The sequence below is a fragment of the Danio rerio genome, chromosome 8 (genome assembly GCF_052040795.2).
Source record: "Danio rerio strain M-AB ecotype USA chromosome 8, GRCz13ab, whole genome shotgun sequence".
NCBI classification, from domain to species: Eukaryota; Metazoa; Chordata; class Actinopteri; order Cypriniformes; family Danionidae; genus Danio; species Danio rerio.
Window position 1 is genome coordinate 58,798,540 of NC_141028.1, and position 13,961 is coordinate 58,812,500.

At 37.4% G+C, this 13,961-nt stretch overlaps 2 protein-coding genes across 44 annotated transcripts in view; both read right to left on the reverse strand.

Annotated features, from left to right (window-relative positions):
* The window catches only part of kansl3 (KAT8 regulatory NSL complex subunit 3), a 44,810-nt gene extending 35,693 nt beyond the window's left edge, over positions 1 to 9,117 (reverse strand). For 21 of the 35 annotated variants that reach the window (XR_015497135.1, XR_015497130.1, XR_015497133.1 and 18 more), the window contains exons 1-4: positions 8,954 to 9,117; positions 7,392 to 7,668; positions 5,375 to 5,545; positions 930 to 1,020 (exon numbers count right to left, since the gene is read on the reverse strand). Coding sequence is in view for 24 of the 35 variants with exons in the window: in XM_087263429.1 (XP_087119555.1) it covers positions 930 to 1,020; positions 5,375 to 5,545; positions 7,392 to 7,606 (477 nt within the window). In the remaining 11 variants the exon portion in view is untranslated. 35 annotated transcript variants of the gene reach the window in all.
* Positions 9,118 to 9,949: 832 nt separating this feature from the next.
* The window catches only part of si:ch211-198o12.4, a 9,049-nt gene continuing 5,037 nt past the window's right edge, over positions 9,950 to 13,961 (reverse strand). For 2 of the 9 annotated variants that reach the window (XM_087263399.1, XM_087263398.1), the window contains exons 6-8: positions 12,917 to 13,106; positions 10,855 to 10,943; positions 9,950 to 10,546 (exon numbers count right to left, since the gene is read on the reverse strand). In XM_087263399.1, coding sequence (XP_087119525.1) covers positions 10,472 to 10,546; positions 10,855 to 10,943; positions 12,917 to 13,106 — 354 coding nt within the window. In that variant the 3' untranslated portion in view covers positions 9,950 to 10,471. 9 annotated transcript variants of the gene reach the window in all.

Sequence of the window (13,961 nt, forward strand, 5' to 3'; positions counted from 1 at the left end):
GAATTTCATCAAGTGCGGAAACAATCTGTGGTTTTGATTGCAACCAAACAGAATTTTAGATATTAAGCTGATTCTTTATTAGATTAAAGGTAGCCAAATTAAACATGAACATTGACATAAATAAAATACTAGCTTTTAAGATTCGTACTTATAATTAGGCTTGTCACAATAATCAATATATCGATTTATCATGCAGTACTTGGAGATGACCTCAATTATTTTTGCCATTAATTTATATATATTTACAAATTCACAAATAATGTTGAAGCCATTTTGACATGACATTTACATTCTACCTCAGCGGTGTCAACGTTTATAATTGGATATTTACCTAATAGAACATTTAATAGTATATAGGAAGAGTTTCATTGCAAAACGAGATATATCTACTTTGAAGAAATGTTGGTTATTTGACATTATTTAAGACATCAACAGTCAAGTTCATTCACAATTTTTGTTAATTTAAACTATCACTTGAGCTCAGTGAAGGCCAGGAACACTATATTCTCAAATCCAGCATATTTTTTATTTAGTATACTGTAGTATACTAAACTCCAATATGGATCCGGTCGTTTACTCTCTTAAACGTAATTTACTCCAAATTTAAATGTAAAACATCCACCAGATTAGGCTACAAGCAGATGCATAGACTAGTTTACATTTATGTTTATATGTTTTTTATTAAAATAAGTAACATCATCAATTTACTACAAATTATTAATAAAACAACATAAATACACTTTCACGCTAAGCACTTTTTTCCTAAATTGAAGCACTTTTCAAACCTTGTAAACACTCGATTACAAATCAAGCATTTTCAGGGATTCCCAGCACCCGTAAGAACCCAAGAATTCATGTGGATTTGATTGATTTAGAAATAAAAAAAGTTGAAAAAGGTTTTAAAAGTAGAACCCAGTTTTTAAACTCACACCATCGTTGGCCAGTCTGCCGAGTCGTTCTGCCTGCAGGGCTTTCAATACTTTATTAAAGAGCTTGTTCTGAGCCAATGACCAGCCAGTCCTGAAGAACAACAGAATAAAACAAGTAATTTAAAAAAGCTCAAAGCATTTAATACACCAACCACTCCATTTGAATAAAGAACAGCGGTCCTGATGAAAACAATCAATGACTAGTGACCCGTTTCCGCTGAGTAGTAGAGTTCAGTATGCTTTATTGTCTTTCCACTGGCAAAAGCTACTAAAAAGCGAAGCGTGCCGTAACACAGTTTTGCTAACCTTTCCAAAGGGTACCAAAACAACAGAACAGTACCAATGTTAAAGGGTCACGAAACACCAAAACACATGTGTTGAGCTGTTGACAGTGGTATATGTGTCCCACACTGCTAAAAACACTATTAGGACACCTATATTTCACTAAAAAGTGTAAATTGGTTGTTTTTGCGTTATTTCAAGCAAATTCGTACTTCCAGTTTGAAACGAATTTTTGAAGCTGCGTCACGGTCATGACATAATAGCGTGTATTCCAGCGTGCAGACTGGACGTCTGTGCCAGAGTGAGTCTTATTACGTCTTACAGTGTGATGCATTAATGCATGAGTAAGGCTTGGTTCAAACCAATCAGCGCGCTCTATTGTGCAACTTCATTAATATTAATTGCTGTCAGAGTGTAGACGGCAGAGACGCCACGTTGTATTGGCAAAACAAGCGTGAAGTGTTGCTTTTATAGTTTGCTGCAGTTAAGTTTTGTTTTCATTTTCTCTCAGTGAGAGCTCAAACTCACGCGTGGATTAACAGTGTACGCGACGCGCGACAACAATAACTTACGTGTCTAAGGAGGATTATTGTTTACCTGAGAGCTGTTCTCATCTGCAAACGCTGAGATCCGGATTTGCTTGTAGTCTCCTCTAAATAAAGACGCGGCTCTAGTTGCTGGTGATTGTCCTGTCTCTACAGATTTGGTAAGTGAGCGACCAGTGCTGTTTGTTTATTCAGTTCGTATTTTATTCGTATCAAACAAACTATTGCACCAGTGTAAACAAGTTAGCACTAACAGTTACACCCAAACTATAACCTCGTGTTGGATTTTGTGACCGGAATAACACACGCGGCTTTCTGACGCTACCTGCCGTGTGCATCTAAGTTTCCGGGAAATGCTGAGTTTTTTTTTCTCTCATTCGCCGTGCGGTATCAAACATTGCATGAAAAATACACGCTTAGAGCAGATCCTCGAATCAAATATCAAGTTTGTCGGGAGGGACATGAATGAATTCCCTGAATGAAAGAGCCAAACTGCAGTTAAAGTCCACCATTTAATAATTTGGCAAATAATTCGACAACAGATGTCCATGTAAACACAGTCACATTGTCCGGTGTGGTTGTGTGTTTTGACTCTGAAATTCAGCGTGCCCAAATAGACACTCCCACACCAAGCCTCTTTTCTTCCTCCAACACTCCCCCCTAAACAGAGCTGGACACGCCCACTTTTCTGACTTTTTCCAAAGTAGAGGTGTGAAAACACCCTGCTGAAACGAGGGGGTTTCATGGCCCTTTAAAGGGTCACGAAACACCAAAACACATTTTTTGAGCTGTTGACAGGCGTATATGTGTCCCACACTGCTAAAAACACTATTAGGACACCTATATTTCACTAAAAAGTGTAAATTGGTTGTTTTTGCGTTATTTTAAACAAATTCGTACTTCCTGTTTGAAACGAATTTTTGAAGCTGCGTCACGGTCATGACATAATAGTGTGTATTCCGGCGTGCAGACTGGACGTCTGTGCCTGAGTGTGCCATATTACGTCTTACAGTGTGTTGCATTAATGCATGAGTAAGGCTTGGGTCAAACCAATCAGCGCACTCTATTGTGCAACTTCATTAATATTCATTACTGTCACCGTGTTTTCAGGACAGAGACGCCACGTTGTGTTGGCAAAACAAGCGTGAAGTGTTGCTTTTATAGTTTGCTGCAGTTAAGTTTCGTTTTCATTTTCTCTCTGTGAGAGCTCAGACTCACGTGTGGATTACAGTGTACGCGACGCGCGACAACAATAACTTACGTGTCTAAGGAGGATTATTGTTTACCTGAGAGCTGTTCTCATCTGCAAACGCTGGGATCTGGAATCGTTTGTAGTATTCTCTTCATAAAGACGCGGCTCTAGTTGCTGGTGATTGTCCTGTCTCTACAGATTTGGTAAGTGAGCGAGCAGCGCTCTTTGTTTATTCAATTTGTTCGTATCTAACAAACTATTGCACAGAGTGTAAACACGTTAGCACCACAACCAAACTTTAACCTCGTGTAGGGTTTTTACCGCATTTAGTGACCGGAATAACACGCGCGGCTTTCTGACACTACCTGTCGTGTGCATCTACGTTTCTGGGAAATGCAGAGGGTTTTTTTCTCTCATTCGCCGTGCGGTATAAAACATTGCATGAAAAATACACGCTTAGAGCAGCTCCTCGAATCAAATATCTCGTGTGTCGCGAGGGGCATGAATGAATTGCCTGAATGAAAGAGCCAAACTGCAGTTGAAGTCCACCATTTAATAATTTGGCTAATAATTCGACTACAGATGTCCATGTAGATTAAACACCATCACATTCTCCTGTATGTATGTGTGTGTGTGTGTGTGTGTGTGTGTGTGTGTGTGTGTGTGTGTGTGTGTGTGTGTGTGTGTGTATTTTGACTCTGAAACTCGCGCGTGCCCAAATCGACACTCCCACACCCTCCCACTTTAGTTCCTCCGACACTCCCCCCTAAACAGAGCTGGACACGCCCACTTTTCTGACTTTTTCCAAAGAAGAGGTGTGAAAACACCCTGCTGAAACGAGGGGGTTTCATGGCCCTTTAAAGCTTGATGCTCAGCTGAAAACTATTGGTTTACAGAGAATCACCACTAGCAGCCAGGAGAATGAAAACAAAGGAAACGCAATTTTTAAATACAAAGTTGAGACATTACATCGTGATACATAAAATAATGAGCCATGGTCGACCCGAGATCAAAAAAACTTTGTCATCTTCTTGTGACAAACAGCCACATGCCAAGAACAAGAACAGAATCTGCTGTTGCCCTATTCAGGGTTCCAACTCTATCATGGAAAGACAATTCAGGGACTTTTTAAATCACAAATAATATTAAATCATGCACACCCCCAGCATATATAGGGCCCTGAAAGTCCTTCCTATACTTAAAATTCCTTCACATATAATATTTACATTAAAATGTCAACTGTGCATAGAGACCTTACAAATATACAAGCTCGGTCAGTGTATCTTTTGGTCATTGGATTTTCATTTTAGAAACGGATATTGAAAAACGGGGAAAAAATGAGTCGTATTTTTGAAAACGAAAATTTAAATTGAATGCGTTTTTTTGATTTTCGTTTTTGAATTTTAAAATGAAAATCAAAAAACGGCTCGTTTTTCTTTTTCATGGTGAAAAACAGAAAATAAAAATGAAAAAAATGTTTGATTAAAATTTTTTATTTCGAATAACAAAAAATTAAATCACCAGAAAACAAAATTGAATAAGGCTTGTTTTTACATTTATTTAATCTAAAATGAAAATCCAAAGACAAAAAGATACACTGACCGTGCACAATACAAACAAAACATTTTAATACGAATTTCAACAAATAAACGACCCTTAATGTGTTTATGCCATTATTAAGATTCTCATGGTTGTTTATTTTCACCGTTTCATTTAGAAAAACTCCTGAGGTAAATAAGTTACATCTCTGACCTTTAATAATGAATCTATATAAAATGCTGTGCTTCCCGCCTCCTTTTTTCATTCATTCATTCATTTTCTTGTCGGCTTAGTCCCTTTATTAATTTGGGGTCGACACAGCGGAATGAACCGCCAACTTATCAGCACATTTTTACGCAGCGGATGCCCTTCCAGCCGCACCCATCTCTGGGAAACATCCACACACACACTCGTACACTACGAACAATTTAGCCTACCCAATTCACCTGTATCACATGTCTTTGGACTGTGGGGGAAACCGGAGCACCCGGAGGAAACCCACGCGAAGGCAGGGAGAACATGCACACAGAAACGCCAACTGAGCCGAGGTTCCAACCAGCGACCTAGCCACCTTCTTGCTGTGAGGCGACAGCACTACCTACTGCGCACTCCTCCTTTTATAAGCCGCAATGATTTCAAGCGAGTTTTGCACTCAAGTCTGCATCGGTGCATCATCGATATCAAGAACGTAATCTGGAACTTTCACACGTCCTTCGTTCTTGGGGTTGATGGTGACGTTACAGGAGAACACAAGGATGCAAGATTGCCGAAGATATTGAGAAACAGCCTATGTGTGGAAAGCACAGCATACCAAACTGAATCGTACCCCTCAGTGGAAACGAGCCATAGGAGAGCCATAGTGAAACAGCAGCAGCGGTTTTTCTCACTTGTTGATGTGTTCTTCCCAGTCATCGGGAGGCGGCGGTCCATCAGCGACTGTCCGGGCGAACAGAACATGCCGGTCACACTCGTTCATCACACTACGGGCCTTCTGGTTGTCATAGAGAGGCATTGGAGTGGGTGTGACCGTCTCCACATCAATGGACATATCCGAATCCCTGCAGGATAACATCACAGCACTTTCATCAACAAACAAATCACTGCAAGGACAGAAGTATTTACAGTGGGGGAAGTAAAGCTTGAACATATCATGCTTTTGTCCTGGGAATAATTTATCTAAAGAAGCTGTTGACATGGAATTGAAGCTAATTTTGGTAAAAACCCAAACAATAAAAATAAAAACTAAATCTGAAAGATGAGTTCTGTGTAATAACAATGTGTAATAACAGCACTGTTGCATAAGTTCTGTGTAATAACAGCACTTTCTCCAGACACAAGGGGGAAGTGCTGTACTATTAAAATGTATTTAATACTTTATATAAAAGGCTTTTTTTGGTGACGGGAGCTTAAAGATGCCTCTCATGAAAATCTTGATGATTCAGTGGGTCTCATCTATCAAATCGGAACTTTATTTCGTATTCTCTATTGGATTCAGATCAGGTGACTGGTTGGACCATTCTACGGCTTGATTTTCTTTCTCTGAAAGCATTTGAGAGTTTCCTTGGCTGTGTTTTGGATCGTTGTCTTTATGGGTGCACAATATATTGTTTCAGCATCGATACTGCAATGTGCCCATAAGCAAAAGTAATATTGTATGATCTGCAATTGTTGAGATGATATTACATATGAACATGAGCCACAGTTGCAAAGTGTAACCATAATAAAAGTAAAAATGTATCATTTGCCAATGTTTTTAAAGCCTGTGGTGATTTCAGAAGGATTTAAAGCATTCAAAGACAGGACATTTTTATAGTATGTAGTATGCATGCATTCATTTTCTTTTCGGCTTAGTCCCTTTAACAAGCTATGATCGCCACAGCGGAATGAACCGACAACTCATCCAGTATATGTTTTACACAGCGGTTAACCTTCCAGCTGGAACCTATCACCGGGAAACATCCATACACACTCATTCACACACACTACGGACAAACTACTTACCGTAGTTTGTAACTTTAATAAGGGTTAAATTAAAAGAATAATAATATAATCAAGACTATACAGTGCTATTTTACATTTGATTATTCCATTTCTGGAGCTGATTACTATTAAGACTCCCACGAAAACTGCAAAGCACTGTTTATTTCACTTATTTCTTTGATCTGCTATATTTATAAATTATCATTTGTTTATAGATTTTATGCAAACGATAATCAAAATATATAAATGAGTTATTTCCAAAAAGAGCTATTAAAGTCATCTGGTACAATGGTATATATATCGCATTATATTTTGCAGAAAAACTAAATATCGCAATGTCATATTGTGCCAATATCGTGCCCGAATTGTCTTGCTGAAATGTACACCCTGGTTTCATCTTCATCCTGAAAAACTACTGAGAGATTTCAGCTGCTGTCTGGGCCTTCACTGCCTTTCTACACCTTCCTTTCTTCATGTGTTTAATACTCTTACCCAGCCACATTTCATTTTATTACACAGAACTTCACGATTATTTTCTTTGCATATATGGATTCCATCCAAGTTGGAGGGGGATAAAACAGAATTTGTGGAGCACTAAAATAATGTTTAATAAAATAATGTTTAAATAATATTTAATTTGCAGAACAAATGAAGTAACTTCAGCAAACTATTGAAGTAACTTTTGTTTTAAGCTCTCTGACCACAAGCAGACAGATGATCTATTCTTTATTAGTGCTCGCATTTTTTACAGTACGGTACAATACAAGCCTACACACAAAATGTCCAGAAAGTATTCACTATTTAGGTTTAAAACTTGTTTTTATGGCAAGGTTGACATGGAATTGCTCAGATGTTGACACCAGCTGTCAAGGATGACAAATGTAGACGTCTAGCTAGGATTTTCTTCTAGGTTACTTCACTCACCCAGACGCTTCCGGCTGCCGTCGAGGGGTGACGAACAGCATGCGGGTGGGCCGGGCACTGCTGGCATCCGGGTGGGCGTTCCAGGGTTTGGCATAGCTGTGGTCCAGAAAAACGAGATCTAACTCTCTCTCGTGAACCGACAGCTGGAAGAGCAGGGACGTCCCCATCCTCCGGGCTGACGTTTGGAAGTCTCGCTCTCCTCCAGGTCGGAACATGATGCTTTAGCCCCACACTTCCCACAAAAACAAAAGAGACGCTCGCACGGTAAACATGAACCCTAGAATGAAGCAATCTGTTAGTATTAAGCATACTTTATTAGGGCTGGATGAATGATATAAAAAAATCTGATATTGTGATGTTAATGTTTCAGTAATAAATATTTCCACATGAATACAAAGAAGAAAGTGGGAAAGTAAAAAGTAAATAAAGTGGTGGGGAAACAGTCAAAGAATATTATTGGCTACAAAATATACGTAATGTTTTCTCAATGTAGTTTTAATTTCTCTTTTGGCTTCCTGGTGACAAATATTTGGCAATGTGTACTGGGCCAAATGCTCTTGTTATCTGTAAATACATATGATGGTATTTTTATCAGCGGAGAACTCATGAAGAGCTTATAAAATGTATAAAAATTCAAAACAAAATCAGGACTATTATATTTGCAGCAAGAAGACAGATTTCTAAAGTTGGTTTTATATTCGCACATTCGTTCATTTAGCAGTCTCTATATTGTTTACTATGTTACTTTGTGTTTAAATACATTTATAATGACGAAGCTGTAATTTAGAACTATATGTTTGATAGTAAACAGCAAACAAAATATTCAATTAATTAAATGGCAAGTGTTAATAAGTACATGTACTTTCAGCAGGGCAAACATTATAATCATTTAAAATGTACATTGTCGTAAAGTATATATTTTACATTGTTAATAATATAATGTCTTCACAATTTTGCTTATATGTTATTTTACACTTACTTAAAGGGAATGTTCACTCTTCTTTTTCAAAAGTAAATCACTTTCTAGTAAAATATACCACCACTACAGTTAAAGGATCAAGTAAGATGTTTATTTGATACTAATTCTGTTTTAATCATTTGTAATGTTTGTGCTGTGTAATGACTTACAGAAGTAACCTACAGTATTTACTATAGTAAATTCCGTAGGGGAACATACCTTTAATCCTCACTAACGTGTGGTAACCCACACAAACTGTTGTTTTGATTAAAATGCTGCAATGTTTTGTAAAGCAAGAAGATATATAGTTTTTAGAGTTGATTTTAGTGTTGGGTCAGTTTTAAAAGGTGTTAAATTAATTGTTATTATTTCAGTTACGGGCTGACGCGCGCGCGCACGAGTGGAAACGTGAACGCGGGAGTGGCGCGTGAGAGAGACATAGCAGTCACATTTAAGCCAGATTACATAATTTGAGCTTTTAAATAAGTATTCTACCACAAATATTACATGTAATGTTTTTGTTTGACTTAACCATAAACGTTTTGGCTTCGTTATTAAGATACAGACAGGCTCTTAGCTCTGTGGCTAAATCAACAATACCCACCGCCCGCTCTCAGGCTCATCTCACATCATTTTAGTCCAAAGAATGATCTCCTGAATAATACCGAAGGCCTTCAGTTCATGTGACGAGAAAATAACAAACTCCAGCTGAAAATCTCCACCGTAATGGCCGACTGTCTTTTGTTTTACTGTCGCGCCACAGCGGCTAGACTAAAAATCCGGAGTGGAGTAAATATGGCGGAGCTGGTGGGCTCGGCGTAAAACCTGGACTGGCCTTCAAAACCCGTCAAAACACTTTGACCTTTAAATTAAAAGTGATAGTTTGCACTTTGCAAACACAAAAATCTGTCATAATTTAGTCACCCTTTACCTTTTTCAAACCGTTAAGAGTGTCTTTCTGTTGTTGGGCACAAGATAAGTTATTTGTACAAATTTAGAAAACCTGTAACCATTGGCTTCTATAATATTTCTTTTTCCTACTATAAAAGTCAATATTTACAGGTTTTCAGCTTTATTCAAAAGATCTTCTTTTATGTTCAACAGACAATGGAAACGCATAAAGATTTGGAACCGCTTGAGGGTGATTTATTTTTATTTCTTTATTTGCTTTGACATGGACATCACAACTAAGCTGCGGTCACACTAGAGTTTGAGCTTGCGAAAAGGGGCGGGATTAAACAAGATGATAAGACATTTAAAAAAGGGAGCGATTGGTCCACATTTTAAATTCCTGTCCAGAGAGGTCATGTTTTGATCTTCGATTAGTCTCATGCAGTCAAGTGATGCGATTTCGCAGGTCAGAGTTCACAAAGCTTAAACTCTGCACCTCAGCGAACCGCGAAACTTCGCACGAGCTTGCGTTTCTGGTCTGGCGCATTCGCGAGCATATGAACGGAAGTATATGGGGAGAAAGTGCTAAAGTGCACGTGTTTGTCATTTCATGGCTCTTGGATTTTATCACAAATAAAGAGCCATGAAATAATAATAAACAGAAACAATCATCATCAGAAATGACACACAGAACGCCAAACACAAACAATGTGTTGCCAAAATTTTATTTAATGTAGCTAAATTGTGGCCACAGATACATTTGTTGGATGCTTTTTAGCTCAAAATGCAATATGGCTGATGTGCCGTTGGTTTGGGTTGATTAGAAATGGCTTGCAGTAGGGTTTGAGCACAAAAGCTTCACTGTGGGTTGTCTTGAAATCTTGTTTGCCATGCAGAAGCTTGATATGGCTGTCTTTAACCTAAAATAAATCAGTACAAGGTAAAAATCAGCTGTAAAGAGTGACGCAGCCAATAAAAATGTGGTCACATCACAAAAATTAAGAACTTTTGCATAGTCGTTGCTATTTAAAGGGGACCTATTATGCAAAAATCACCTTTATAAGGAGTTTAAACACATTTGTGTGGTATAAGTGTGTGAATATAACCAGAAAATGTATACATTTAATTTTTTATGATCACACTTGATATAAACAGAAACACTTTGACATTCTCCCGCTGTACGTGTCATCGGAGGGGAAAGCCCCGCCCTCTAGTGACCATCTCTCCTATATTAGCATAGGATGTTAGTCTTGTGTTTGAATCGGCCCCTATGCTGACACATAAGCATGTGTAGCTCCGCCCTTTTCTGAAAAGAGCACAATCTCATTTGAATTTAAAGCAACGGTCACCAAAACGCAACAGTTAGGATCAAAGCCTGAAAGAGTCAGAATCAGTTTCAGAGAGTTTTAATACATTAATTGTGTGGAATTTTGAGCTGAAACTTCACACACACACACTAGGGACATTATTTTAGATCTTTAAAAATGGGGCATATTAGTTCCCCCAATAGACACTTTTGATATGTGTTGACTAGTAATGACATACTTTCAGCTAAAACAAACTAAACTCCAGAATAAAAAGGAAAACAGAGATATTTGATAAGTGAATATTTACCTTGTGAAGGTGACTTGGGCTCAGTTTCTGTCTTCTGGCAATCAGGCTGACAAAATCTTTTTTCACAGTTGTAAGCATCCGATCGGGCTCTAAAAACACACAAGCTGATTATATTTACATATTATTAGATATTATATTAAAAAAGTTAAACAATATATGTTTTTTAACTTTTTAAAATCTTATGTAAGTTTGCCCAGTTTACCATTAACTCGGTGTGGATCTAAATCAGGGCTTGAAATTGCGACCATTTTGGTCGCATATGCGCCCGAAAATTAATCTATGCGACCTCATAATATATCGGGGAGCATGAGTGCGACTGCTGATAATGGTTGTAGTGCGACCTGTTTTGGTTTTTTGTAAAAACGTGCTGAATCGCTCTTCCCTGCCGCTATATTGGTTCATATTAGCTGTCATTCACTCAAGGTATTCCGCTGTCAGATGACAGGGAAGGAGCTTTTATGACCACGGGAAATACAAACGGCTGAAGAGTGAAAACTTAAAGCACACAGGTTTGCAAACCCCACCTAAAGTTGAGGTGCAGATGAGAGCGATCATGACACGTCACATGGTGAATAATGATCCGCCAGCTGTGATCAATCGAGTACGCGCTTCTTGGAGAAGGTGCCCGAATCTCCATGCGTTGCATTCACTGCGTGTTCAGCGCAAATGTCCGCTAAAAGTCAAATCTAATACTGTACATATCATCGCCGAAGAAGCTCGCCTTTACTAAGTTTACACTAAACTGCGGCTCATAACAAAGACCGGTATTGGGCCGGTGGTCAGCGCAAGAATCCTGCTCTGCCTGCTCATAAATTGGGTCGGCTGACTCGCCAGCTTTTCCACTAACACAGAAAAATGAAGATCAGCTCAGACTGAACCTTTAAATTGACACAAACTGAAACCAAAACTTTTAAAGAGTGATAGAAGTGAGACTTTACTTACTTTCTTTTGTCTATTCTTGTTTGAGGTGTATATTATTTTTTTATTTATTTACTGATGACTGCTTTGCAGCTTTCATCATTGAATTGAACGATTTATTATAATCTTTTGTTTGTTTTGTTGCAGAAATATTATTTATTAAATTGACATGCATATAAAAACAGCAGTACAAAATCAATATTTCTTACTGCAATGCTTCATTTTTGTTTGATGCAAACTATACAATTATTTTTCATAAAGTAACTGACATTTTATAGCAGATAACCTACATTCATGCACATTCAAGGCAGTATCATAATGAGAAATGGAATTCATTGTTACGATTATTGTCATTTTCATCATCATTTATATTCTATAGCCTAATTATTAGACATTCATTTTGGAATTATTGCACACAAATATCAATGTCTTCGCAGCATTAGTTAGATAGTTGTTTCTGGTTTTTGTCAGTCCTATTAATGTTGTTTTAAAATACAATAAATCCCTTAAAAAACAATTTGCAGCTGTGCTCATTCATTTTTGGTGGGTGCTCCTAAATTTTTTCTGGTGCTCCTAAAATTTTTTCGGTGCTCCTAAATATTTGAAGTTGGGAGCACCGGTGCTACCAAGTAAAAAAGTTAATTTCGAGCCCTGTAAATGCATATGAATTGCATTCTTCTGTTGAACGCAAAAGTAGATATTCTGAAGGATGTTGGGGGGACAAAAAGCAGCCATTGACAACAGCAACAAAAAACCTATGGATGTCAATATCTATGTTTCCATACACCTATTTTTATCTGCATTTTGGATATGTGCATAAAAAATGGTTGATGGAAATGCCAAGAAAATTTGCATAACAAACGTATGCGCAAAACTAAGTGGGATGAATTTTATATTTGATAAGAAAAAATGTGCTTAAACTACGATGGAAACACTTTTACCAAATAAATTCCAGTATGCGCATTAAAACAGCCATGTGTTTTCGTTATTAGATATCATGTAATGATGAGAATGAACTATACCCCTTTATTATTGTGGTGTGGACTCTTTTACAATAAAAACACTTTTCTTAACAATCTCATTATTGTGCTTTGTATGCAGGTCATTTTAAGTGACTGATCAGGGATCAGTATTACAAAAGTACCTTGCTCATACAGCACATAACTCGGCGGGTAGATGGTTGGCTTGGGACGAATCACTTCTTTAGCAAGAAACTGTTCCTGTGATGTTGTGCCGTAGAAGTTTCCAGCCAGATCAGGCCTCCCGAACTGAACACAGCTCAAATTCCTGATGCTGGATCCATCCACATACACAGGGAGCTGAGTGCGGTTTATCTGATGAAGCAAATACTTTTCAGTTAGAGCACGTCCAGTGTTATGGATGTGACATTTGCAGGAAAAACTCAAAACATAAATTCACAGAGAAAGTAAATTTGTTAAGGTTATATTATAATATCTGTATATACAGTTGAAGTCAGAATGATTACCTCCTCCCTTTGAATTTTTCTTTTCTTTTTTAAATATCTCCCAAATGATGCTTAACAGAGCAAGGAAATTTCACAGTATTTCCTATAATATTTTGTCTTCTGGAGAAAGTCTTATTTGTTTTATTTCGGCTAGAATAAAAGCAGTTTTTAATTTTTTAAGAACTATTTTAAGGTCTATATTATTAACCCCTTTAAGCTATATATTTTTTGATAGCTTACAGAACAAACCATCGTTATACAATAACTTGCCTAATTACCATATCCTGCCTAGTTAACCTACATAAGCCTTTAAATGTCACTTTAGGCTGTATATAATTGAGGAATTTCTAGTCTAATATCATTTACTGTCATCATGGCTAAGATAAAATAAATCAGTTATTAGAAATGAGTTATTAAAACTATCATGTTTAGAAATGTGTTGAAAAACATCTGCTCTCCGTGAAACAGAAATTGGAGGGGAAAATAAACAGGGGGGCGAATAATTCTGACTTCAACTAAATGTCCTAAAACAACTAACCACAGATTTTGGGCAGGGCCAGAAAAATGCTGAAAATTTTGCAAAAAATCAGCAAATTTCTACAGAATTATTACAGGAGTATCATAACTAAACCGTAATATATGAAATAAAAAATCTTTTAACTTTTATTTAATGTTTAAAATGCAAATCCAATTAGATTCACTTTATGTGGGTAAACAAAGCAAG